The 27,693-nt window shown below is 33.4% G+C and overlaps 1 protein-coding gene across 7 annotated transcripts; it reads right to left on the bottom strand.

The window, feature by feature from the left end:
- Nucleotides 1–1,646: 1,646 nt before the first annotated feature.
- LOC116340099 (ral guanine nucleotide dissociation stimulator-like 1) lies at nucleotides 1,647–27,126 on the bottom strand. 7 transcript variants are annotated; one of them, XM_031766326.1, is made up of 9 exons: nucleotides 17,318–17,739; nucleotides 5,402–6,726; nucleotides 5,120–5,221; nucleotides 4,427–5,029; nucleotides 4,126–4,287; nucleotides 3,669–3,971; nucleotides 2,970–3,385; nucleotides 2,736–2,880; nucleotides 1,647–2,619 (listed from the first exon to the last, which is right to left on the bottom strand). In XM_031766326.1, exons 2-9 carry the CDS (start codon nucleotides 5,870–5,872, stop codon nucleotides 2,098–2,100), a joined length of 2,724 nt encoding a protein of 907 aa, XP_031622186.1. In that variant the 5' UTR covers nucleotides 5,873–6,726; nucleotides 17,318–17,739; the 3' UTR covers nucleotides 1,647–2,097. The 7 variants fall into 7 exon arrangements, with proteins under 7 accessions (XP_031622186.1, XP_031622185.1, XP_031622190.1 ...); XM_031766325.1 differs by having other exon boundaries at nucleotides 5,120–5,224; nucleotides 17,318–17,733; XM_031766330.1 differs by lacking the exons at nucleotides 5,402–6,726; nucleotides 17,318–17,739 and adding exons at nucleotides 22,484–22,988; nucleotides 27,014–27,126 and having other exon boundaries at nucleotides 1,648–2,619; nucleotides 5,120–5,224.
- Between the last annotated feature and the right edge of the window lie 567 nt (nucleotides 27,127–27,693).

The following is a 27,693-nucleotide window of genomic DNA, read 5'->3' as shown; positions in this document are numbered from 1 at the left end:
TTGAAGAAAGTATTTTTTTTTAAAGATACCTGTATACGTCCTGTCGTAATTACGTATTTCTTTACACCGCTGGAGGTGTAGTTGAAGAAAGATGAAACAGATCCACTTTATCAACGAATTGAAATGTTTTTACAGTGTCCTGTATAAGTGAATCTTCAAACGAACCTCCAATTATTTATTATAATCAAAATAATCATTTTCGGCGCTAAATTTGTACAAGCCCATCTAATGTTTGTGCATGAAAGTTTTGGAGCGATCATTTAATTAGTTGGCTTGTAGAAATAACAAAAGTGGGTGATACCATTGCCACCTTCATCGCCGCCGGCTTTTTCGCCTTTGACTTATTGCCACAATCAAACCAATTAACTGATCGTGTTCAAACTTTGCATAAATATTACGTGGGGTGGTTTTCGCATCTAGAGCTTAAAACAATATTGACATAACTCTTTAACCAGCTCTTATATAGCAAACAATTCTCTATAAGAGAAACAATATTTGAATAGAAGCCAGTGGATTCCATTCACTTGCGGATGTCTTTGTGTTAACAATGTTGGCACAAATATATTTGAAAACATTTTGCTTGTTTTGGTTTATCAGCAAAATCAAATTCAATAGATAATTTGTACTCTCAAAATATCTTCATTTTTAAAAATCGATATTTTGATTTTCATTTCGTTTTTTTTTTTGTTGCATTCTGTAAATAAAAAGCAATACAAACGAGTTAAAAAAATATAGTTTATTCATTACTTCCATTGGATGACATGGACAAACAATATGTTTGTGTTGTGCCTTTCTTTCTTTCTATCTTTTTTATTTACAAAGGTTGAGTATTCCCATATTTTTTTTTTTTGTTATTTACTTTTGTTTTCTACAAAATATTTGATTTGACCAAATTAAAAAGTTATTATGTCAGTCCATCTTAAATAATGATATGAAACGAAGATTAAATTTAAAAAAAGATTAAAGAACATTTTGCGTCAACATAATTTAAATTAGATTAAGAGAAGAAGAAAACAATTGGAATTTTTTTTTATCTATTTTATAATCAAATGAATCGGAATTTTTTTACACAGATGAAATTTAAATTGATATGAATTTTAATATTTGCCTTGGAATCGTTAATTTTTCTTCTTAGTAATTTATGATGACTCGACACGGATAATAAATAATTCGTACAAAATGGTGTTATTTCATCATCATCATCTTAGTTAGAAAATTGTCAAATATACGGTGTCACGAAAAAAGATTGCGAGATAATTTGCACAGCATAAAAGTTGAATGAATGTTTGGACGCAAAATTCTTCATATTTTCTTCGATCATAACGGACACTTGAAATTTGACCAATTTTGTAAACAAAAAAAAAATCATAATTGTTTTGATTTCGATATGACTGTACTACTTCTGTTTTGTAATGAACATCGTCTAAATTCCACGTTCATGTCTATCACTTTTTTACGTCATTTAAATATATGTTTGCTCAAATATGTATATAATAATTCAATGAATAAATCTACAGTACACATTTCTATACATGTATATATATATAAATAAATGTTGTTTTATGTTTATTGTTGCTTCTTTTTCGCAAGTACAAAAAAAGTGTTTTTCTCGAATTTTCTCACAAAACTAGTTTTTATACAATATTTAATTCTAAATTTTCTTTTTTGTGTGTATGTGTGTGTTTTATATAAATAAATTACAAATTTTGCTTTCATTTAAATGTTTCGTTCTCTTAATGCTGCCCGAAATTAAAATTCGTCACATTTGTGTAAAATTTCAATTTCACATGGTTGCATATCAATTTTATTTAGTTTGTGCTTAAAATTTCTACAAATTTTGGTGGAAAGTCGTGCAAATTGTTTAGAGTTTTTATGATAAATTTGGACCGTTAAATTGTGTTTTCCTTTTCAGTGTTTGTTTCTCTTGTTTGTTTTTCTCATCTGATCAGCTTATTAGCGTGTATATTGCCATTAGTTTTATAGTACATGATGAACGTCATTTCGGCTCCCCGATCGGATATCATTTAAATGCGAATGCACTTCTTTGTATGTGTATGCTTTTGTTTGTTTCCATATGTTAACCAATGTGAATTCAATTTAAATGCCGGTATTTCGTTTTGGTCGTAGTATAAAATTCAAATTGTATGCGGTGTTAACGGCATAATAGACATTTGCATTTTGCGGCATGATTAATTCTTTATCTGGCAGTACTTGTGCTAATGTATATTTATCGGGATCACCTTCCAGTCCAAGTTTGAGCATCGAATTTTTTATCACTTGCGGTGTTCGTTCATTATTACCTAACATTATGCTCTTGTACAATACAATGCCGTCCAATTCGACATTTTCCGTTTCGTATGTAACACGAATGATATAGAAATCGGGCGATGGATTTTTATGCGGTGAATTTTGTTGATGCGGTGGCATTGATTGATTATAATGGCCGCTACTATTCGAACTGGTGCTATTATTTAGCGATGACGGTATATTATAGATTGCATTCGTTTGATTTGGTTTTCCAAGTGGCTGATAATTATCGGTGCGTGTACTTGCATGTGTTCGCAAATCGATTTGGTCGCGTGAGGTAGTGTTGTTCGCAGTTGACGAATGATTATTTGGCTATATGAGATAATTGAGAAAATAATATTTCAATTAGATTTCATGCACTTGTGTGAATTTATGTAATTCGTTTCATTGTTTGGATTAAATTTCATTTAAATAACAAAAATCATTACCAATTGATATGTATTCGTTGACGTTGCTTTATTTTGTCCACTTGACGACGAATCCATCGATAACGATGACACACTACTTGTGGCTGACATTATCGATGCATTTGGCGGTGTCATGTCACGACCTAATGAATTATGCCGAGAAAAACTACAACAAAAGAGCACAAATAAATAACATTTTAAATTTCGTGTTAAAATCTTATTTGAAAAAAAAAAAAAAAAAAAAAATCTACTCACCTGAGATCATTCGAATGTCCGATTTCACAATAAAATTGTGAACCGGCCCCACTGCTTGAGTTCGATGCAATGGAATCACTTTTTTTATGACCGCTACCGCTAATTGGTGCACGCTTATTGTCTGATGAGGGTGGCGGCGGTTCTAACTGACAGGATAATGTATGCGCCTCTCTTTCGTCCAACACCAATAAGCTGGCAAACCATCGATCAAACAATAAATCTTCGGGCAAATGATATGCATTTGCTGCACCCTGTAGTAATTTAATTTGTGCCAACACCTCGAATTCTTTACGCTTTTTATCAAAGTTTATCAAATTATTTGGTCCAATTGTGTCGGGTATTGCTGCATGTATCATTGTTAAATCAGTTAAAAATGTTCCTAGATATGGTATCGTACCGTGACTAATATGCGTATCCTGTAATTAAATAAATTCCATCGATTGTAGACATGAAATGATAATTAAATTGTAATTTTTTTTATATATCTCCATGTGATTATTTTTAATTATGAAAATAGTGCTCTAGTCTTTGATGCTCTCCAATTTATACAGATTTTTTATTGGTAATAGACTATAGAATGCACTTCAATTTTGTATGTTAATTATATACTTTTGTAAATTATAGATTCAATAAAAAAAAAAAAAACTGTAATTCATTTCAAAAAGCAAAATATAAACGAGCAAAAAATAGTTGACCAACCTGCTTTTGAAAGACTTTTTGCAAATGCCGATCATTTTCGCCAGTTGTATCGGCAAATTTGGCCGTTCCCTCCCGCATTAAAACTTCGCGCTGTGCCCAAGCGTTATTATCTTCAGAGAAAATGCGCGCCAATTCATTAAAAATCTCGAGTTTTTCCCTTGGTAAAACCGCCCAGGTTTTCGATAGTCGGTAGATTGCATTCGATTGAAGACCCGATATTATCGCCTTAAGCGATGAGAAATTTTTCAATATTCTCAGCTCCTGAGCAATGTCAATCCATGTCGAAACGATGATGGCTCTTTCCTGCAAATAAAAACACACAATTGTAAAGCAAATTATTTGAATAATTACTAATTGAAGTACATGCGAATTAATTATAAACTGAAGAGAGAGAAAAAAATGCCACAAGCCAATTTCGTATTCGAGACAATTGTTTTTCCATTCAAAATACACTTACTTGTGGTCTTAACTTTGGTTCAATTAAAATGCTAGAAATGACACGAAATGAAACTGCATTAAATTGTGTGACTGTTGCCAAAACGGTGTTGGCCTCATTTTTATCACGACGTGACCATGTTGCGCCCAAACACTGATGTGGTATCAGCCGCTTAAATAGATCCTGCAAAAAATACCGAGAAACGGAATGTTAAACCGGATAATTATTTGCCATTCAAATCTCAATTCAAAAAAATAAAAATGCGACGATAAATTTGATGTGATAATAGTTCGTAAATGAATATATTGTGTATCGTGCTCACCATATCCATGCGAGTCAATTGCTCGGCAAAGTGTTTAACGGAAATGTGTGGAAATCGGTATGCTTGTAGTAGATGCGATGGTGGCATAAATGCCGGTGTTAAACATAAACCATTGAATTGTTGTGAAAAATCGGTGCTGTAATCATTGTCCCATGGTGTGGCAGGCTGAACAGATGTGCCGTGTGCTCGTGCCCGGGCCAAACGTTCCAATCGATTTAATGCTTTGTGATGCACTTCCGAACTGGACAATCGTTTCGATGTGAATGCGATAATCTTCTTCAAATTACTAACATTCCAATCTTCTGGATAACCATCAAGCCATACATGTAATGCTGCCACTAAGCTCTTTTTATGCTGTTCGGCAAACGATTCAGCACCAAGTGGTTCGGCATGCAATCGTTCATAACGTTGCAATAGTAAATCGATGACTTGTTCAGTACGTGCAAATGTTCGATATGTGGCCAAAAATACATTGACAAACGTACTCTCCAATTCACCATCATCGGTGGATAGTGCTTCAACTAACCGATTTAATGTAGCCGCCTTGACAAAACGCACTCGAACCGTTTCCCATTCCAAATGTGATATTTCATCATCCGAATCCTGTGTTGGGTCACAACAAATTTTTTGAATTAGACACAAATTATACACCATTCCGATTCCTTGAAAAATGAAAATTCAAATTGAACTTACACTGCTTGCACTGGGTGTTGGTCGATGATATCGCACCTTCTTTAGATACACTGTAAATATAACGTCCTTTTCTCGCTCTTCGCCCCATAGTCGCCAAGTAGGCTGCTGGTAAAAAATTGTTAATTGTTATCGATTAGTAAATGAGCAAATATGAAATTTCAGAAGATATTTTTAATTCATGGCAAAGCAATTAGCTTTTTTTTTTTCAATCAAATAACAATGCTTGGTATGGAATTGGAAGCCTCAACTACGAATCGATTTCACATTGGTTTAGATAGATACCTTGACATACCACCGTGTTGTGGTTGCATAGCCAATGTTATTAGTTGCGCTTGATTTACGCCGGCGGCCACAAGTGGCTATTGATAGTGCTTCGGAGTCGGGTAGACTTTTACGTCGTCGCAATTTCAATGAACCGGTCAATGTGTGAAAGCATGTCGCCAAATTTTTTCCACGTAATGCATTTGCATTTGTCTTACGCGGCGATATCGATTTATACAATTCATCGTATGGCTTATCCTTGTCGCACAAATGCATGTCATTGTTTGACTTGCTGATGGACTTGCAACGATTGAGTGTTGTATTGCCACCGACATCGCCATTCGATTCGGTTGCCGGTGTGATGTGGTAAAATCGGCTTTTCACCGTATTTTGATTGCTATTCACTGTGCGCAGTTGTTGCGTGCATTTCTGTGCCAGCACTTTGGTTTTTTCGGTGAGACTCACAAGAACATCATTCGCTGAGCAAAACATTCGCGTGATTTTTTTTGTTTTGTTTATGTCGTCAATCGATTTCTTTGTTATATTAACGTCAACAATTCAAACCGATTATTTTTAATTTGAAATTTGTGCGTTCTTCTTATAATTAAATATTGCTTCTGTCATTCAATTGTTTTGCTTATTCTTTCGAATACCACAAGTAATTAGCTTTGTGATTTCGTACGTATTCCTACTGTTGCACTTGATTTAACAAATTCCATGCACAAATACGTGTTGTCAATACGTTTGCTGATTTATTTATATGTGTATGACACTGTTTGTGTTTGGTTCGTGTGACGAGCTCGTTTATTTCTATCCTTTTCTTTTTCTCGTTATCGCGCCTTTTTCTTCACTCTTCAATTCTCGATCAAATCGTTCGTTGCAGACGTTTGCAGTAGTGCAAAACTTGTTTTCTTATTCGATTATTATACCCAAGTTGTTTGTTCCTTTCTTGTATATTCGTTTTCACTTCTGGTTTAAATCGTAAAAATTCCTTTTTTGATTCAGTTTATTTTTGTCTTGGTTGTGCACGCTTCTTTAGCAGTTTTTTTTATACAATGTTTTTAGTTGACATTATTGTTGTTGCTTTTTATTTTTGTTTGCTTTCTCTTTTCGCCTTTTGCTCTGCACACGGTATTTGTTTACATATCCATTTGAACTAAAACAAAACTGCGATCCTTTTTACGGTCATAAACAACAAAAGCGGTCATTTCAAATCTCTCGTACAATTGCTACTGCTTTTTTTTGTGATTATGTTGAATCCACCTGATCCAATAAGCGTGTTCAGTGGCGGGGATTTAATTGTTTGTCGTATTTTATGAATTGTATTGTTGTTGTTGTTGATATTTCTGTTGTACACATTGGCGATTCGTCAATGACCAAAGCGATCAATCCGCGAGAATATGCATGGAATGAAAAACTTTTATTAAAATTTGTTTTTTTTTTTCTCTATTCGCGATCAGAACAGCATCGTTGGCAGTAAGTTTGATTTATTCGCCTCGATTCACATCGAATAGAAGGCATTTAACCAACATCGACACTCGACAAATAATCGAGATGCACTTTTTTTTTTTTTTTTTTTTTTTCGTGTTTCGTTTCTCATCGCAAATTCTACATTTATGTTGTGCCCTCAATTTTTTTGTTTGTTTATTTGTATTGAGCTCGGTTTGAAACGATAAAAAAACCACCATAAATTGAACGAATTATTTCATTTTTCTTGTTTTAGTAAATTCATTGATTGAAAATCCATTTAGCCGATTGCAATGCACATTGATCGTAGCAACAAAATTAATTGATACAATCGTCTACATTTCACGTGTATTTTGCAAAACAGGCTACTATACACAAGAATTCATCTATCGTCGCTTCGAATGACTCAGAGGCTAAAATGCAAATAACACTCATACAAAATGACTGGCTCAATTACACGTCGTCACAAAGAACAGCTTATTCCACCTTCATTCTCAGGCAACCTCAAAACAGCGTACACGACAAATATTTGAATGAGAGGATCTGCTATTTACTCAATCGAATAAATAATAATTTAACGAGTACTCGAAATAGATTTCATTTTGCGAATGGTTCATGGTTTTTTCTGTTGAAAAAGAAACATCTTAATGAAATCAATTACGTTTTGCATTAAGCAAATGTGCAAAGCAGAGGAAAACATTCGCGCGCTTCTTGAATTAGGTGCGAAAATTGTTGGCACTCATATGAATTGAAATGTGAGCGCACAATTTATGTGACAATTTTTTCATCAGAAGCGATGTGCTTCGTCAGCCGCGCCGAACGTTCATGAACTTTACAGAAAATTCTGATATTTTTTTCAGCATCAGAATATTGAAAGCAAAAGATTTGTGGAATGTAATGGATGTTTTATGTATCTCTGTACAATTTGCTTTTTTTGTATGTTACTAGCACAAAAATGGCATATTATTCACTATTACTAGCTTGAATTTTAATAAAAAAAAAACAACACCTTTTATCTCAGTTATCATAGTTCAATCGTGCGCGATTTGATGATTTAGATTTTGGAATTGAATTTATTGTTAACCCACCCAGAGTAATTATATATATTGAAATGATTTTAGACAATTGAATGCAATCATCATAGTTAGACGTGTGTAACTAACCGGTTTTTTCTCACAGCCTCCATGACGAAGCGCAAATAAGCGTTTTTTTGCATAAATTATTACATTTGAAATGATTTGCAAGGGAAATAACAATTTACACCTTTCTAACCAACAAATTTCATTCAATTACTGTTTAAAATCAATGTAATATACCGAAAACAAAAAAACCCGTATACTATTCTGCATTAAGTTTTGAAAAATGATAGCCGAAAAGGTGTCCGTTTAATCGAGAAAAAAATTGACGATAAAAATGAAGCAATTTAGTGAGTCTTGGGTTTATCGAGAAAAAATTTGGTGTTTTTTGCCTCTAGAATTTATTGAACACGGTACAAAATGCGTAAAATGGTCCCCTATCTCTTTTCCCTTTCTCTTGTCACACGTAATCACCTCTTGGCTGCAAAAGCAATTGATCAAATTCTGACAAGCGAATATAAATGAAAAATTATGTTAGAGAATGTATGCGGGAAGAAATACCTTTGGCCGACCATCAAAAGTAATTTAAATGGAGAATCTTTCTGATTATTATTCTTCCACTTTGTTTTTGTTTCTTTTGTCGACATTTCTCGTGTACATTCATCACTACAAACGCTGACTAAACGTATGCCAAACATCTGTATATAATCAGAATAATTGTCTTCAATGTGATATCAGTTGATGTCAAATTTGTATGCAAACACATTTTTCATTCTCTTGATTTTAGCACCATTGAACAGCGATGACATTGGAAATAAGCAGCATCATTAAATTGTTCACTTCACTTAAATCGATGACTAACAAAAGAACAATCTTATCAATTTTTTTTTGTGATTCTTCTCTCTGATTTGTTTCATTTTCAAATAAAACTTATGTAAAACAAAGAATACAACGAAACAAACAGCGAACGAAGTGAAAAAAAAAAATCTCTTGCTGTTGTTGTGAAAAAAAGGGCGCACAATGCAAATGTTCGACTGAAAATAATAATCGTCTCTTTTTCGTGGTATTTTGGCGTAAGACCGATTGTTTGGATTGTTAATGCGATCTATTCTCACTCGCACTTTCGTGTGTGAGCGCGAGCGTGCGCTCATGGCTCGTGATTCGTAAAAGTGTTTTATTGTTAATAAGTTTAGTTTGTTTTGGGTATGTGTGTTGTGATTTTTTTCGCTAATGCTGTCGACGTTCGACAACGCACAAACAATAATCGTTACGCGCATGATGTTTGTATTGAATAAAAATAGTAAATTGTGTGTGTATATTTATGTGGATTTAATGGCGTTTTGTTTGGGTCACGGACGGCTAAACAAACATTCAATAGGCGATCTTGTGCGCGCACGCACACAGCCCAAGTGAACAGTATGCCGGTCCTAAGTCATCGTCTTACTTTCCCTATCTTGGTCTCATCGTCAAATTTTCGAACGTAAAATGATTCCATTGTGATTCAATGTACCATTGTTGTTATGTGCTGGCTGGCTTTTGGCTTTAAATGCTTCTCTCCAGGTTCTATATTGTCATTTAACCAAATGCACACCGTAAATAAACTATGAACAGTGACACTTCGTCATATATTTTTTTTTGTTGGATGCTCATTTTCAATGCGTGTATTGTTCGCTTCAATGTTGTATGTTACTTAATCGAATATTAACTTGTAAATGGAATTATTCAACATAGAGCTATCATAATACAAAGACATTTCAATGGATATAGATAATACTTGTAAATTTTTCTTATTTATGCATCTACTGCTCTGTATGCTATATGTGCTGCTACTATATTTATATTCCGATGTATGAATGCAATACGCAACGACGATGACGCGTACTTAGAAAAGAATACTTTTATTTACATGAACTCACTTCGATTCGAAAGGAACGTCGAACCGCATTAGTAGAGACGCAAACACACACACACATTTTTATAGACGAAGACATGACAAATACACACAACCAAACATAAAATAAAACAAAATAGAAAAGTACAATGTGACATTTGTATGCTTTTATTTTTAATCAGAATTCGTTTCCGTTGTGCGACAGAGAGAGAATAAGAATTGTGAATGGCGTAGCTCGAAAATAAATTATCACTTTAATCTGGCGTTCAGATTTTATTGTCATTGAAAACAAATGGTATTCGTTTCAAAAATGTGGTAGCCAATTTCAAAACAGATCATAAATTTGAATATCGATTTATTCAATCATATTGGATACAAATTTTGAGTGATAAAATAAATATTTGAGCCCGGGTCTGAAATCGATTCAATTTTAATGGACTATGTCACATTCAGACTACCGTATCAAATACAATCGAAACAAATGTTTCCGATTAGAAATTGACAATGTTTTCATGTCGTTTACATTTTGCCATGTTTTTTTTTTCTCCACTGACAAGCCGTCCGCTTTTGGAAAATCGTTTTTCTTCCGTTTTCACACAAAGCTAAGAGGATGAAACTTCAATTTGAAACTGAACATTGACGTATTGAAAAATCGTCCCTTCTTTTATATCCTTCTCATTTAATCATGAATAAATGAGCATTCCATCTCTCTCTACCTCATTGTATTGAAGCGTTACATCGGAACACGTTCATCAATTTCACTTAATTGAATCACCTCAATATTCATCGCCCACTGTAAACTTGTAAGAATAATGAGGCTCATTTTCATATATTCGTCACTCATTACTTCGATTTGGTTGTCGCGTCATTAACATTGGGCCTCTGTACTTATTCAACGTTTTATTTCAACTTTTCAATCAAGCAGTCAATTTGGCGTTGAAATTACATTGTCCAATTTATAAAGATTGTATTCTATAATCGCACAAAGTCAAGTTTGATACTGACGATGTAGCCACCACACTCGTATGCAATACGGGTTTATTGTATTTGTTTTTGCTTTCAGTTGTTAATTAAAATGTTAATAAGTGTTTGGCAATTTCGCACTACTGCTGAATGATTCATACACCTTTCTTGCGGCGATAAAGCAAGTAAATTTGAATGAGCATTTACTAATCGTATTATATTGACATTGTGAATTGATTGTTCAATTTGTTTGACTGAAACGATTTTCTCAATCTTTTTTGTAATTCAGTGTGTAGCACGTTTGTTTTTTGTCTCTTCACAAATATATATTTTCGAGTTTTTGTTTGTTCAGAGTATTGTATGCTTTCAAAATCAGAGAAAAAAAGAAGCAATTCGGAGAGAAAGCTTCATCGATGTTTTGATTGTCAAACAAAAACTTCTAAAAAAAAAAATACGAAAAGCAAATTGTACACTTTGAAAATGGAATGAAATAATCATTTTTATGGATCATTTGTCGAGGCATTGAATCAAATAAAAATGCAAATGAATCTCATTTACACTTCAAACAACATAAATTCCAGGAAGATAATTTTAGCTCAACGACAGCACTTGTATTCTGTACGCCCGATATGTATTCAGAGAGATTTAAATTCGGAAATTACATTGAACCAATTTTATGATTACCCAACACCAACCAACACCAACCATCTTGACATTTAACTGTAAATTATAGGCTGCGTTAATTAAGCGAAATTAATGCGCATAAAAACAAGTGAAATTGCATATTTTGGTCAGCTTTTTTTTCTATTTTATCTACGATAAAAGCGCGTTCTGAGCCATTGCAATGACTTTTTTTCTCGACTGAACGAACACACATACACAAAAAAATAAACAACCTTATACTTAACACATAACAAAAATGGCATGTGATTATGGTATTTTTGGCAGATTTAAGAGAGCATTGCTTGTAATCATAAAATTAACGGCGACATCTCGGTCGAACTTCGCTTGATACGATATATCGTGTCAATATTTTGTCTATTGCATATTTTCACTGTAATTGAGTCGGTATTTATAGTCAAAGCACAGCATGAATACTTTATTAAGTGAACATCAAATGAATGCAACTAAAATTAAACGATACAATGACCATGATAAATTCTAATGAAATGGTCAAATCGTTTGGATGTTTTCGAGTGGCATGGGACAGCGTTTGGAGTTCGTTGAATTTTCGTTTGTTTAGGTAGACGAACTCTCTTGCGTAGAATATTTTCAACACATATTTTTTTATCTTTTTTATATGTATACATACGCTATCAGTTACATTGCTTTGTTTCTGAATGATTTTAGGCTATTTAAAATGGCATTTTTTTTCAAAGTCCCCCAATTGGGAAAGTCAATTCCCCAAAAATGTTGAATTCTTTCTGTTCATTTGACAAAAAGTTGGACAATATTTTGAGTATCAACATGTGTATCGTACAACATGAGCTGCTTATATTGGTTAAAAGTTAGAGAAAAAACTGATGAAAATTGTAGCTTCTTATCAATACGGTGTTTATGATGTGGTGAAAAAAACGTTGATTTGATTTCCGTTAGTTAGTCAAGAATGCATATCAATTGATTTGAATGAAAGTCATTCGGTTGCTACAATAGAGTTTAAACGCACTTATTGATCTATTTATAGATGGATTTTTTGCAGTGATTTTCCTCACATTCCCTCTCTCTCTCTTGTTCGCTCTTTCGCCTTTTTATGATGTTTTTTTTTTGTTGGTGGCTTGCCTTTTTATCATTTGTTCGCAGCTAGGCCTTCGTTTGTTTTCGTTTCTTGTTTACAATTTTGCGTCGCTGTAATTGTGGTATTTGTAAAATGATGGCATAGTGTCGTGCGCGCATTGTTCAAATGCATGTATGTGAGTATACGTGTATTTTGGCTGTGTTGTTCATGCCAATGATCGGATGCGAAAAGTATGTAATTTAGAATAAATACCAACTGCGAAAGTGGATCGAATCAAGTGAGAGATATAACGCGTTTCAATTCAATAAGATGCGATGTTGTCAAGCACCTACCAGGTATACATGTATAAATAAATATCTATTGTAAAGCGACACACCGACCGAACTAGCTTGACGAGAGATTGGGCGGCCGCAAAATAAAAAAAAGTGAGACAGACAGAGAGAGAGCAGACACCAAAAGAGAAAATTAAAACAAAGTTGGCCGTTGGCAATTTAAGTATGAGTGTGATACTGGTCGTGTATGTATCTCCAATTATAACTGCAGTTGGGCTAACGCTCGTACCACTATCATTGCAAGTTGTAACATTCTGTCCAGGTCCGATGGCGAAATTCAATTAATCTCTTGTAGCATAGTTTGATATCGAACGATTGGCGAACGCTTTGTGATAATAAGCTAATTGGTGTGAGCATAAATCTTGTTGATTAGACAAACGGAACTTTCATTCCGTTAAATTAATTGCTTTCACCAATCATGTTGCAGAAAAAGTTCACGGCACACAAGAGAAAAAAAACGCGACTGTGTCACTGAGCATGCCACTGAAAACAGCTATCGATTCGATTAATTCTCTCTTTTTTTTGCATTAATGCAGATTAAATATGAACCTTTGATTATCCTTGTTTGTGAATAGTGACACCTGCGTGCAATGCTCCATTTCGTATTCGAATGAAACACCTGGCAATCACTTTGTGTATGGTAATGTGTTGTGTTTCGTTGTTGCCGCTTTTATGCAAGCTGGTAACATATCCACATGGGATATAACAATGAAATGCAACCAATTCAATTTTGTGAGCAGCGATTTTGATTGGATTTTGATTCGATTTTCTTTCGTTTTATTGCTCATTACTTTTTGTTTTTCTGCACATAAACTTTTTATTATCGATTTTAAAATTTCGAAACGCCTGTATTCAGTGAATCGATGGCGGTGACGATCAATTACATACCGATATACACTCACACTCACACACATACCTATGCTGAGTGTGTGCAAAAATTATATTTTCATGGCAAAACTTGAGCAGCGAATTAACCTACATTGATTGATGTGGTGAGAGCAGAAGTGTTCGTGCCACTTGGTTTGACGTACACATTTCGCATGAAATCTCTTGGAAATGCAACTGTAATGATGAAGCACCTGTGTATTGTGATTGGGATTTTCAATTTGCACTGTTCATTATGATTTGTGTTTATGATTGAAAGGAATATCGATTCATTGTCACTTTTATCAAAATGTAAAGAAAATGGTCGATACATAATATCGATGCAATGATTTTTTTTGTTTGTTTTTGTGCTGCATTTTGCAATTCCAATAACAATGTCGAATGCAGAAAAGGAAAAAGTGTCAGAAACATCAACAATAGCGGTGAATAATAAAACTCCTTTTATGAATAAAATTACGGCGCCATAATTTTACTATTAAATGAGTCTAATCGTATCGAACAATGTTCATTTCCATACTGACATTTCGATTGGCATGAATTTCGATATAGAGTTCAACGATCATAAAGAAATGTTCAACGAACCATATATTTAAAGGACTGTCATATGCAATCGAATGTTTTATTCATGCAGCCGGGAGTGAACAGAGTGAGATGGCAAACGAGATAAATGATTGCGGTCAAAGTGTGTTCGATTTTGTTCAATTGTCATTTCAGTTGTTTGTCACAAACAGATAAAAGGACCGTAATCCATGAGCAACTTACATTGTTATGCGTATTGCATGCGGTTTTATGTGGGTTGTCTGACATCTGGACCGACCAAACGACCCAACAAATGTAAGCATACATACAATATCGTGTCCGTGTCATTCCCATAATTTCGATTCGAATATTTTGAATGTTAAATGACTCATTTTCATGTGCACGATGAATATATTTGCACGATGCATATGCGTACATATTATGGCAAGTGTTCAATAAATCGAATGATATTGCATCAAATGGCGACAGGGTGAATGTGCATACCCAGGTTTTTGTTTTTGTTTTTGAGGAAAAAAAAAATTCATTTAAATGCAATTATTTGTGGTTGTAACTTTCATTTTTGTTGGTCTTGTTTTATTCTCGTGCGCATAAAATATGCGGCAGCAATGCATTAGCGAATAATTTAGGTTTATTGGAATTTTAATGGCGGTGAATGAAGGGCTTTTAAAGAAAATTAACGAATTTTTTTATGCAAATTTTTACTTTGGGTTGAAAGAGAGAGGGGGAGAGACATTGCATTTGTATTCAGCGCTTTGCATTTCTGTAAATTATGTCGTTGTGCGCATTTTAATCTAATATTTTATGGTTACATGTTCATATTGCACATTAAACGATGCGGGGGCCATTTGGCCATGGATTTCATTACACAGGAAAATGTGATTATCATACTTTTCGATGTATGACTATAACCATACAAAATCAGTAATTACATGGATACTTCAATTCTTCTTTTTTTACAAAATATCACAATTTCAACTTTTGTTTACATTATTATTTATTTTGTACGATTTTTCATGGAATTTTCAAAATAGTAGCTGGTATTCATCTGAACACTGACCGACATTTTAGTCGTTGATGCGTTTGATAAATAAAAACAAAACAAAAACGATAGAAAAATATATATATATCATATAAATATGATGTAAATATTGTTTAAATTTTGTTGAATTTAAACTATATAGTAATTTTGCTGTATGACTATTCAGAAAAAAAAAATATCTCTCTCAACCGTGACATCGAATGGCCCTACATGCCAACAATAACAAACAAAGAGATTTTCTCTTTTTTTATCTCTCGCTCGCCTTAATTGTATTTCATAATGCAATTATGTTTCTAGTTGGACTGAACTACGCCGAAAATAAATGATTGGTGTCACTTGAGAATGTACGCGCACATTGCAATGGCTCAACGGAATGTCCGCATATTGTGCCAATGCCTAGACATTTGACAGATCAAACGCAACTCAAATGGTCTGAAAATGGTGTCCCATCTTGAATCTTGAAAGAACACTGTCATTTATTCAACATTTCAACAAAAGAGCATTGATCAACCATTATGATCAAAAGAAATGGCACATAAAAATAGCCGTCTGTGTTCTAATTTAATGAGAAAAAATAGCCAAAGAAAACATTTTACTGCAGGCAAAAGCTTCGAATTCTTTTGTAATATGAATGAAGAACATTTCGATTATTTGATGAATTTTTTTAATAAAGTCAAATTCGAAGTAAAAGATTTTGGATAGTTATGGGTAAAAAAGAAATGAAAGAAATCTCAAGGCGAAAGAAGTTCTTTCCAAGGTTTTTCTTCTTCATCCAAATTGAATCCGTTCCAAAAATGAGTTTCCATCGGAATTTCAAATTTGCTTATTATTCTGGCACATTATACATTTTTGTGGCACATTGTGTGTCTCGTCTTCACTTATTTGATATAAATCAGAGACGGTTATTTACATGCACGTCTCATTTTTTGTGTTATACAAATAGAAAATAAAAACGAGCATTTATCATAGATTATCATACATTGATCAAACTCTAGAGCGATTTCGAAGCACGTTTCATATACCACTCCTAAGCCTGATTTGTTCATTTGAATGAATCGCACGAAAGCGATGAGTCAGTCGGTTTATTATTCCTACTCTTTTTTTTTCTTCTCTTATTGAAACAATTTGTTGTTTATTGCGTATGGCTCAATAATTCACGTTCTTACGACGAAAACGTTTTATTTTCGGAATTTCATTTTTTGCCGCTGCCAAAACCAATCATTCTCTCTATGTAATTTGACACGATGGGTGCGTGTGTGTGTATAGGGTTATGTTAATGCACAAAATTCTGAAATGCATAGCTCAAAAGTGCGGCCAAGTTTCTGTATGGCTACTGCATTTGCAAATGTGTTATTTCACAATCAGTGTGTGTCTATGAAGTGTAAACAGCATTTAAAAAAACACTTTTCATAAAGTGATAAAGAAAGTAAATAAAGGGGGACAGAGATTGACTGTGGTCGTTTAAGGAGCTGATAATTTTAAAAATATAACACAAATCAAGTAGAATCAAATAAAATGAAAAGTATGCCATAAATCTTATTAAAAGTTTCATATTCAACTCCTTATTTATATACAGAGTATTTTTTGGTTATTTTTTTCGAAACTAGACGAATCTTTTGAAAATCGATAAAAAAAACGTCGCATTCGAATTTCGACGATTCAATGAAACTGTTCTATCGTAAATTCGTTATATACTAAAATCTTGAAATAATTATTCGCGTAAACTCTTCCGTAATAATTCGGGTGTCATGTTAATGATTTTTTTTTTTTTTTTCAAAAATTCAATTTACACATCGAGTAAGTGTTACTTCTTTTTTTTTGCAAAGAGCATTTTTTGTAAGTTTAAATAAAAACATACAGTTGTAAGTGCACACAAAGCACATGTGCTGAGCATGTGTCAAACGCGCATTAGATTGCATTCGACTGACAATTTCAAGTATAAATCGGTGCGAATAAATCAAATCCAAACTGCATTTATCGCTTAAAATAAACATAAAATTGAATCATACGTGTTAAATGTATTATATTTTGTCTCCTTTTTCTTCATCAATATTTCATTCGCTGTTAATTATTTTGATTCTCATATTTCTTCATGCACTTTTGAACAATTGATTAGTCCAGGGTTACATCAATTTGAACTATTCAGCCGAAAAATGAAATTGAATTCATTTCAATGTTAAAATCGAATGTATAATTCACAGCTGCAACCGTATGACAGTTCAAATGTCACTCCACATTTTGTTACTTTCCTTCAATTTGTACACATTACAATTATTATCACAGTAAGAACAAAAAAAAATGCACAGCAATAGCATAAAACTCAATGTGACTGTGGCTGAATGACAAAACTGATACGTGTACGAACATTTAAATGAAATAACCGATTCAAAATACGCACACCGATTTTTATTCTCAAACATATATTATTTATTTTATCAACATAAACGAAATAAACGAAAAATAAATTACGCGCGCAAAGTGAGACTAAATGTCGCTCAGAAGCATCGAGACAAAAACCAAAACAACAACTGACAATACTCAAAGCAAACAAACCAAGTCATTGCTTTGATCAACTGCTCTCTGTCACTCAAACATACGCACAAAAGACGCGTTCACATGCATGCACACACATACACAGACACACGCACACGCACACCGCCACAGTTAACGTTGACTTCGATGGACTATCAACGGAATCTGTATGAATTCAACAGTGAGCGCTTGCATGTGTTTGCATTGACAGATGTGTACTATTACTATACTAATACCGTGACATTGTCATCGATTTCAATGGCTCTATGTGTTTGATAGTAGTATTTTGTTTGAACTGTCAGAATAAAAATTTTCTTTTATATTCAACTTGATGTCGACGGCATGAAACGGTTCCGCAAACACATCTACATGCATCGACGTACACTGTAATTGTGAAAAATGGTTTTCAATTCGTTGATATCTCTCGCCAATAGTGGGCTGCACTTGACTTTTATCACTTTATTTGAATGCATTCAACGGCGGGCGCAAATTATGTTCTGAAGATAAAGAAGAAGATTCGGTTTAAAAAGTACAAAACTTATATTTTCCCTCTCTTCGTTGAATGAATTATTACACCTTTGTTTATATCGCATATGTTATTGATTCAGTGGCCATCGTGAATAATATCAAGTAAAAAACTACAATGCTAAACTAACTAAATAAAAAAAAAAAACAAAATCGAAAGAAAGAATGGAAAACAATAACCAAATTAAATTCAACTGTTTATAAAGAAAATCGTCATGGTTCGACAGTTTTCTATTCGTCCAGTCGCTAATTTGCGTAGGTACTTTATGTGTGCAATGTATTCAAAGCATATATCTCTCTTATTTGATATACACCATTCGGCTGAGGATGAAATGAAAATGTTGCAATTGAATGAACACTTCTTGGCTTGGCTAAGGTTTAAATGCTAGGGTGACACGCACGCGTGATCACCGCCATCATTTTTATATACGCAATTATTGTTTTGTTTTGCTGTTTCTGCGTCTTTTTTTCTCTTTTTTTTTGTTCCTATATTATGCCGCCGAATTCGAATTACATTTCCCATTCACCTCTCCCAAATGTTGGACTCTTTTGTTTTCGCTGCTATCCAACTTATCTTATTCGTGTATTTTCATTGGGAGTATGTTATGCGATGTTATGAGAGAGTTGAAAATTATTTTATTATGCGTATCGAAATTTGAAGTGTTTCGCAATTTAAATGATGACTTTTATCCAACGAAAAACTTATGCAATGCCATGAACATGGATGAAAATCCACTTTATATGATACACATACTTATACACGATCTTTGGATGTCCTATATGCTTCAGTGAAGGATGTTGCATAATTATGTTTCATGAGCAAAATTGCCTTTCTTTTCATACCAATGAGTTTGCACAAATTTGCATCCGACGACAATGATAACAACGATGAAACCAATCAACTGAATGAAATGTATTAGAACGGATGTGGGTGCTGCTGTATTGTTCACTCTTGTTAAAGGAAAATTGCACACTTTTTTTTTCATTTCCATGCACACCTGTCTCTCATAATATCTATGTCTCTCGTTCTCTTTTTATCACAACCTCCTTCACCCTTTTCATTCCATGCAAAAAAATTCTCGATTTAATTAGAATTCAGTATGTTTTTTTTGTTATCAAATTTGCAGCCGTTTATTAGAATACAATATTTGAAACAGCAATAAACACCCCTGAATACCAGTCACTGTGGCACACTATTGATAAAACAACAATAGCATTGCCGCAATCGATATCGTATTTATTCCAATTAATTGGCAATAATAATAGGCGGTAGCAGTGTTTGTTGCGCACGATTATCGATATATGCATGCTCGTGTGGGCGAACAACGATTAATATACACCATTTGTCAAATGCCAATTGACGACATCATCCGTCTAAATAGTAAATTGTCTCCCACCAATTAATAATTACCTACTATAATTATAATACATGAATTTGAGCAACAAAATGCTCGAAGCCATTACTTTGTTTGCGTTCTCTTTCAATGTATTACGCAATTTTAACAAATTTTGAACCACACAAATTAAATAGAGCGAATTAAATGACTTTTAAACACCGAGAAAACGGCTTTTTCTTTATTTTTTTTTTCAACGAAATAAATGTCTGGTTTTATCCGAACTACTAAAGAATTTTATTTAATTTCATACAGTTTCTATTGGCATCTTGTTTTAGAAATCTGTTTTTCGACGAAATGTATGATGATTACAAGCGAAATTAAATTCATTCGCTCTCTCAGGCTCATTGCTCGAATAATGAGGTTTTAAATCTCTTTTGTCCGGTCATAGCAAATGAAATTCGTGCTACAAACATTTCCAAGAAAATAACATAGACCAAAAATGACACGAAAATATTCGAATGCAAACATTTATTGGCCTTGAAAAGAAAATTCAATGGACACTCAAGTGGTATCAGAAAATGTTAATTGTATGTTATAAATTATATTTGGAGAAGATGAAGAAGAATAAGATGAAAAAAGAGTACATGGAACAATGACCGTATTATATGTTCGTATAATTCGTTAATTAAACCAAATTCATTTGATGAACATTGATTTTGCGATCGTGAATTTATTCAAATGTGTGTTTATTTTCAACGATCATAAAGCGTTTCATGAATGAGTTCGTATAAAATTTAATTCAAAAACATCGAGAGTTTTAATGTTCATAACGTTGATTACTTTTCCTGTTTATTCGACGGAAGGATTCTGGTTTTTCTTTTCATTTCATTGAAAGTGTTTTTTGTTTGTATTTTTTTAAACTCGTAATTCGTATTCACTAGATCAGAACTCCAAATTGGTTTCCTATGCAAATGAACTCTCTAGACATTTATGCAAAGAATAGTTGTAGCCGCCTGTTAAATCACGGCATAGTAAAAAAAGGGTTTTTGTTACTATAAATCACATGTAGAAGAATTCGCATGTGAAATGACTGGAAATAAAATAAGAAAACAAAAAGAACGGCAAAGATAGACGTTGCCGTGCGTCTGTGTGTATTTTATTATTTTGCACACTAAACTTCTAGTTGTTTATATGGTCAACTGGAATACGTATACGTTCAATTATTGTGTTTCGATAAATGTAGCTATTATTAGTATTTTTTTGTTCTTCTCTCTTGATTTTATTTTCATCCATTCGGAATGGTTTTTTTTTTATTGAAATGTTGTGTACATCAACTTGTGTGCTTTGGCTGACAATTATTTTAACATTATAGAAAGAGTAAGTCGTATGAATGTAACAATACGGCACAAAACCGCCGCACAACAATAACTATAAAAATCAATTCATGCGAATTATAAGAGAGAGAGAGAGAGAAACATTTTGAGACGAGTAACAGAACAAAAAAAAACAATAATGAAACAACGAAAAAAAGCACACACGCACACACAACAGCAAGAGAGCCAAACGATATTACTACAAATTTTTCACAACACAGTGGTGAGAGATCAACGGCTCTAATTCGAAGCAAAACAGCCCATACACATACATAACCATATGAAGGGAATAATAAATAATAAACAGCAACGCGCGAGAAGAAGAAGAAGAATAAGAAGAAAAAAACATGCACACACATAATTTGTTTTTTTTTCATTTTTAATTAGAGATGTTCGCAAGAATGTCGAGAGCAAGATCGAAAGAGAGAAAAGCAAACATGTAGGTAAACGCGTACACGCAACACCATCAGGGTATTACGAATATATAAAAATTTGAATTCCACTGAACCGTAACGATAGAACTTCTTTCATCTATCCCAATTGAGCTCAACAACTTTTTATTACTACACATGATATTTTGCTTCTTTCTTAATTCTATTTGAATTAAGCGCGTATGATGTGTTCGTTAGCTTAATTTAGCAAACTCATTGAACTAATAGTGTTTTTGGCTCACGAAGATTTTTATCATTGACACCGAGAATTTAAAGCGAAACAAAAAAAAACCCGTGGCCAAATACGAAAACATTATTATTTTTTTGCAAAATTTTCGAGCCATGCTAATAAATTTCGCTGGTATATTATCTGATTATGTTTGCTTTGTTATGTTTTTCGTTAGATGTATACGAGTTTGAGTCTGCCTGACACAAAAAACACAACTTCACACAGATTATGGTCATTTAATATTTTCCATTGAATCTATTCTGGATCTCAATTCTAATGCTAGAACACTTTTTTAAAATTGTTCATGACAAAAAAAAAAGCAAGCAAAATAAAATAAAATATCATGCCGTCAATGTCATGAGAATCCCATCGATTTAAAGTTTTTGTTTTGTTTCTGTTCAGTTTGCACACTTTTTTTTTCAAATTCATTTATAGAAATTTCGCTGCGTGTATTGCAAACTGCAAATTAAGTAAGTAAAACCATTTAGTTCCAATGAACGCACTTAACATAGATACAAAAAGGTAATTGCCGATCAACACGAAAAAAAAAAGAAGTTGATTTGAAATTCGGTGGCCTAAAGCGTGAAGAAAACTACTGCATTTCGTCTGATTTTATTTTCTGTAAATGTTCCATACCAAGCATTGTTGAAATAAAAGAAAACATTGAACCGGTTAACTGAAAAGTGGGTTTGTGAAGAGGAAAACACACACACTCATAAAAGATATATGAGAAAACGGAATTACATACCAAACTTTCAGCTGCATTTTGTGTCATTATGTCTCCCAGTTGTCACCATAATATTATCGAATAACCATTGTGCATTTGTCATCAATGGTCTAAAAAAGGCTGCATTCAGGCCAATCGTTACGAATGGCATCATTTGCTCGCCCCTGATACGAGTGACACCGAATCGAAATGATGCACATGTGACTGTTTCGATGCACAAAATAACCAAAATACTTTTATTATTGTATTATCCACACTCACTACTCAACTCACAAATTCTTTTCAAGCACTTGAACAGACTTTTGATCAATAAGATACCATCGATATTAGACGATGGCCAACACTTATTCAGTTTGAGAGGATAATGCTCTCTTTCTTCTTTTTTTACACTGAAATTATTTTTCTTTTTTGTATTTCCATGTTTCTTTCGTGTGTTTTGGTTTCGTTAAATTGTTCGTTCACATAATTGTCGAGCGTCGTCTAATCGATTTTCACTCCATTAAGCAATTTTTTGTTTTGCTACATCCTGAAAAGAAAAGAAATTTGTTTAATATTCATGTATAGCATGTAATTTCGGTGGAACAAATAATTTTTCAATGTTAACATTTCGTTTTAATATTCATAAATAACAGTTGTCGTATCGAGCCGATGTCCAAATTTCACTATTTTTTACTATGGTAAAAACGCACACTCAAATTACCATTGTACGACGCACAAATTCGATTTGCATTTATTGACCAATAGATATGGAATATTTGTCGCGCTCAAGTGACTTCTTTCTCTCTGTGTATCTCTATTATTCGTCTTTGTTTCTCTGTGCGTTCAATTTGACTGTGAATTCCGATGAAAAATACGGTAAAATTACTAGGCAAAATGAGACAAACGAAAAAAAACAGCAGTACACAAAAAGAGTATGCCTTGAAACTCATACACAGCAAACGCTGTCAACATTCCATTACATATGATTAAAAGCTCAAGTCTCAATTCGTTTTTCATACACATCAATTTCTCTTCTCCATATGCAGAGCGAGCGAAAAGAGAAAGATGCCTAATGAAATTCACATGAATACCTTTTTTTCCGTAACTGTTGTGGTTGTTAACTAAAAGAAACTTAATTGTGGCCAATCGATGGGCGCTCGCACATCACTTTTTGTTGTGCCAAATTACTTTGCATTAACAGTATGTACATATATTTTTGCATAAACATCGACCATAATCATCATTTTGACGGTGTGTTTTTAACCAAATCGATTTGAATGATGAGTAAAACCCCATTGGAATATTTATTATTCATTTTAATGTAATTTCTAATGAAAAATTCATTGAATTTTCCATGCAATGACGTTCAACGAACAATTTTTTTTCTTCTCTCTCTTCGTCAACATTGAAATGTAAATGATTCACTTTAAATGATTAATAGTTTTTATATCGAAAGATACAAATATAGTAACCACTTTATTGAGGATGAGATCGATCTTGAATATTATTTAATTCAACTTGACATAAATTAAAATATTAAAAACGATTTGATTTTCTCAAGCACTGGAGAAATCATTGGTGCATAGCCATCTATTATTTTCATAATAAACAGTGTATATATAAATGATGTTAAGCGATGAGAAGAAAAAAACAAAATATGGCACAATTATAGCACAATGACACATTGCCACAGTCTTAACAGACTGCTTACATTGGTCAAGTGTGAGCATATGACATTCAATGTGCTGATTTTTTTCTCTAAATGGAATATAGGCTACTCGGTTTGTTCGGTCAGAATCAAGTGTTGGTTTAATTGTAACTTTCTAACAAGAAATCGATTTGTGATATTCTCGCCTCCGATCTTACAAAAGAACAGAACAGAAACACAAATACACAAGCGCGCACAAGAAGTAATTCACTCATACACAATTCGTATGTATCGTGGCATCGATGTACGGTGGTGGCAACGGCACACACATATATGCATTGTGTCTACCACCACAAAAGATCGCTCTCAGTTTTGAATAAAATGTCATTTGAGTGTCTTCTTGCTTTAGCACCTTCAATGACATTTGGCAGGCAACTGACAAACTCAAGTAACATCGATACAAACTGTCACACGCAACGTGTCCAAACCATTCGTGTCGTATTGTCAAACAACGATGTATTGGTTAAAATATGCACAACCATTGATATTTATATGTAAATGTTATTCAAATATCGCACTCTTCCGATTTCACTTAAAAAGTCTCACTCTCACACAAAATGTACTCTCATTTCCATTTTTATTTTGCTGCTTGTTTTGTTCAAATTTTATTTATAAAATGATGAAATAATGGTTAAGAAATTTACTGAAAACAACGAACAAAAATGCGATCGGCAGTATTTGGCAAAGTGTATATAGAACTCGAACCCGTTTAAAATCGCTATGCCCAAAAAATTGTTTCGCATCGAATCGTGTTTTTTTCTTCATTTCACAAACTATTTTTTTTCTTTTCACATGTTTGACGTTTCAATAGAGGCAGAAATAGAGAGCGGAAAAAAATCTGTAGATTTATTGCATACACTTCTAACTCACTGTTTTGGTTTAGTGGCATGCACAAAATATGATCTCAAAATAAGCACTTTCTTGAATGAAATTTCAAAAAAGCAAGCAAGTTATCAATAACATCCATTCGAGATGGATTTGCAAATGAAAATTCATCGCATTGCCATCGAAATGGATCAATGTGCTTCAGCATTGAAATGATTTTTTATTTTATTTTATTTCTTTTTCTACTGTTTCGCCGCAACTATGCAAACGATCTCAAACTCGGTAAGGTGAACGCATTCTCAAAGGTACTCGACTCATATTCATTAGTTAGTTTTTTTTTTCTTTTTTCTTTCTTCTGAATTGAAGTACAAAAAAAGGCACACTCTCAGGTTTTGAAATGAAAATCGATTGAATGGTGATAAACGTAATTAACGGTACCATTCACCATCATCTGTGCTCAAGTTAGCGTACACCAATTTTGTTGTTGTTGTGGTTGGTTTACTCTTACGCGAAATTACATTCACACAAATACAACCGCCACAAACACTGTACCTTTATTTCTGTTTATTTCATCAAATACAAAATTTGTTACTCTTAGTTTACATGCAAAAACAAAAGCATACAATAAATTGCATGCAATAAATATAATATCAACACACAAACACACACACCGACACGAGATAAATAATAGAAATATTGTTGTTATTGGCACAACATCATTATCACTAATTATCATGGCCCAAAGATATCCTGTCAATTGTACAATGCACTCGACGTCGATTGCTTTTTTTATTTTGTTTACCTAATCTTGATGAAATTCATGTTTTTCGGTGGTTTGTTCATATAAAATCTCTGGCTCTCTTATAAAATTGTTAATACACTTATTATTCTCTTGCAATTGCCACATATATTTCAAATGGCACACAAACTCCACAATCCAATTGATTTTCGCCAATATTCATGGTTAGTTTCTTTGTTTTTTATTATTACCTTTTTACAATTCACAAAATAATATATACTTGATAGAATGTCGACGTTTTTTCTCTAGTTTTTGCTCTAAATTTGATGATTCGGGACTACGTATACTGTTGAAATGCGATTTCGGATGATCGTTCTCACTTGTTGGATGGGAGACCAACAGAAGAAGAGAGAAGAAAAAAAACGTATCAGCGGAATCGTATGCAATACACAGCCATTTCACGAGTATATACACACACATATACAAAGCGAATACAGACGTATACAAGCGAATAGAATGTGCGCACACACGGTCTGACAACAACAACAACGACAACGATGGTGCAGGCAGGTAGATGTGAGAGTGATACGAACATAAAACGACACAACAATTTGTTCAAAAGAGGAAAACGACAACCACTCCGATACAAAACTATAGACGCAATGGAAACACGATCACATACTGCCAGCACCAACTCACAATTCACCGTTTCGCTATTATTTGCTCTGTCACACGCATTCACGATCACATAAACAAAATGAGATGGATATAGCGCACACAGCAACAAGAGCTATAGTTTTCGAAAGAGAGACAACACCGAAAACGAAACAAAAAAAAATCTTTTTTTCATCGTTCAGTCGATAAACATACTTTATCGCACTTAAACGATGGAATTTTGCGCGTTGGCATGCACATTCACTAAATATTACACACTCTCTACATCAAAAATGGACTTACATTTGCAATACCGTTCGATATTTGTGAGTGCAAAAAGACAGTGAGAGAAAGAGATGGAATCGTGATTGTGCGAACACACGATCACCATCAAAATTGTGGGAAGAATCAAATAACCAAAATCCTTTCACCAAATCTTGCAATCTTTCTCTTTATTTCCTCACATTCGAATAGAGTAACAATTCTAAGCCGCCAAAACATACAAATCGAATGAATGAAATCCCATTTTAATGGTACACAATCGTAAAATCATTTTCATTTCCATCACACACACACAATCACATCACATTTTCATTGAGAAGAAATAATATCAAGAAAAAATTAATATTTTAACGAAACGTCAAACCTTAAAGAAATATTTAAAAAAAAAAATGTTTAAATAAACAACACACTGATGCTATATTTCGCTTTCGCCGAGCCACGACAACTGATGCAGTACACCTATTTCGATGAGTATCGTGGCTCGTTTGTTATTGTTGTGATCATAAAATGAGGTATGATGCGGCCCACCGTTTCATGTTAATGATTTCTGTTTGATTTGATTTGTCATCGAATAAAATGCCAGCCCAAGCCTATGGACTTGTATCATTACTGTATGTCACTGTCCGATCGTAATGCAAACTATTTGTTATGCATCGAAAACATGTAAATATTCATCATCATCATCATTGTCATTGTCGTTATTATTCGCAAACCTCGTGATGTCAACGCCAATATTAGTCGTATGCATGTGATGGTATGTGTGTGTCGTAGTTCAGCGAACAATCGAAACAATTCTTTAAATGATAGTTTTTATGACAATTTGCGGTTTTTATTATTGTTATTATTCGCAAACATGCAAAATCATTCAATATCAATATAATTTGAATTTCGTATTGAATGCATGCACATTTTTGTATTTTCATTCAGTCCATTTCAAATATTACCCACCTCCTCCCCCATCTCAACGTTTTAATTCAATATGATGATTAAATCGCAATTTTTTCTATACATTTCATGTTTCTATTTTCTAATCGAATTCTAACG

Source organism: Contarinia nasturtii, unplaced genomic scaffold (assembly GCF_009176525.2).
Source record: "Contarinia nasturtii isolate CC-2019 unplaced genomic scaffold, AAFC_CNas_1.1 Cnas_scaffold_630, whole genome shotgun sequence".
NCBI lineage: Eukaryota > Metazoa > Arthropoda > Insecta > Diptera > Cecidomyiidae > Contarinia > Contarinia nasturtii.
This window is presented reverse-complemented; position numbering and strand designations above follow the sequence as displayed.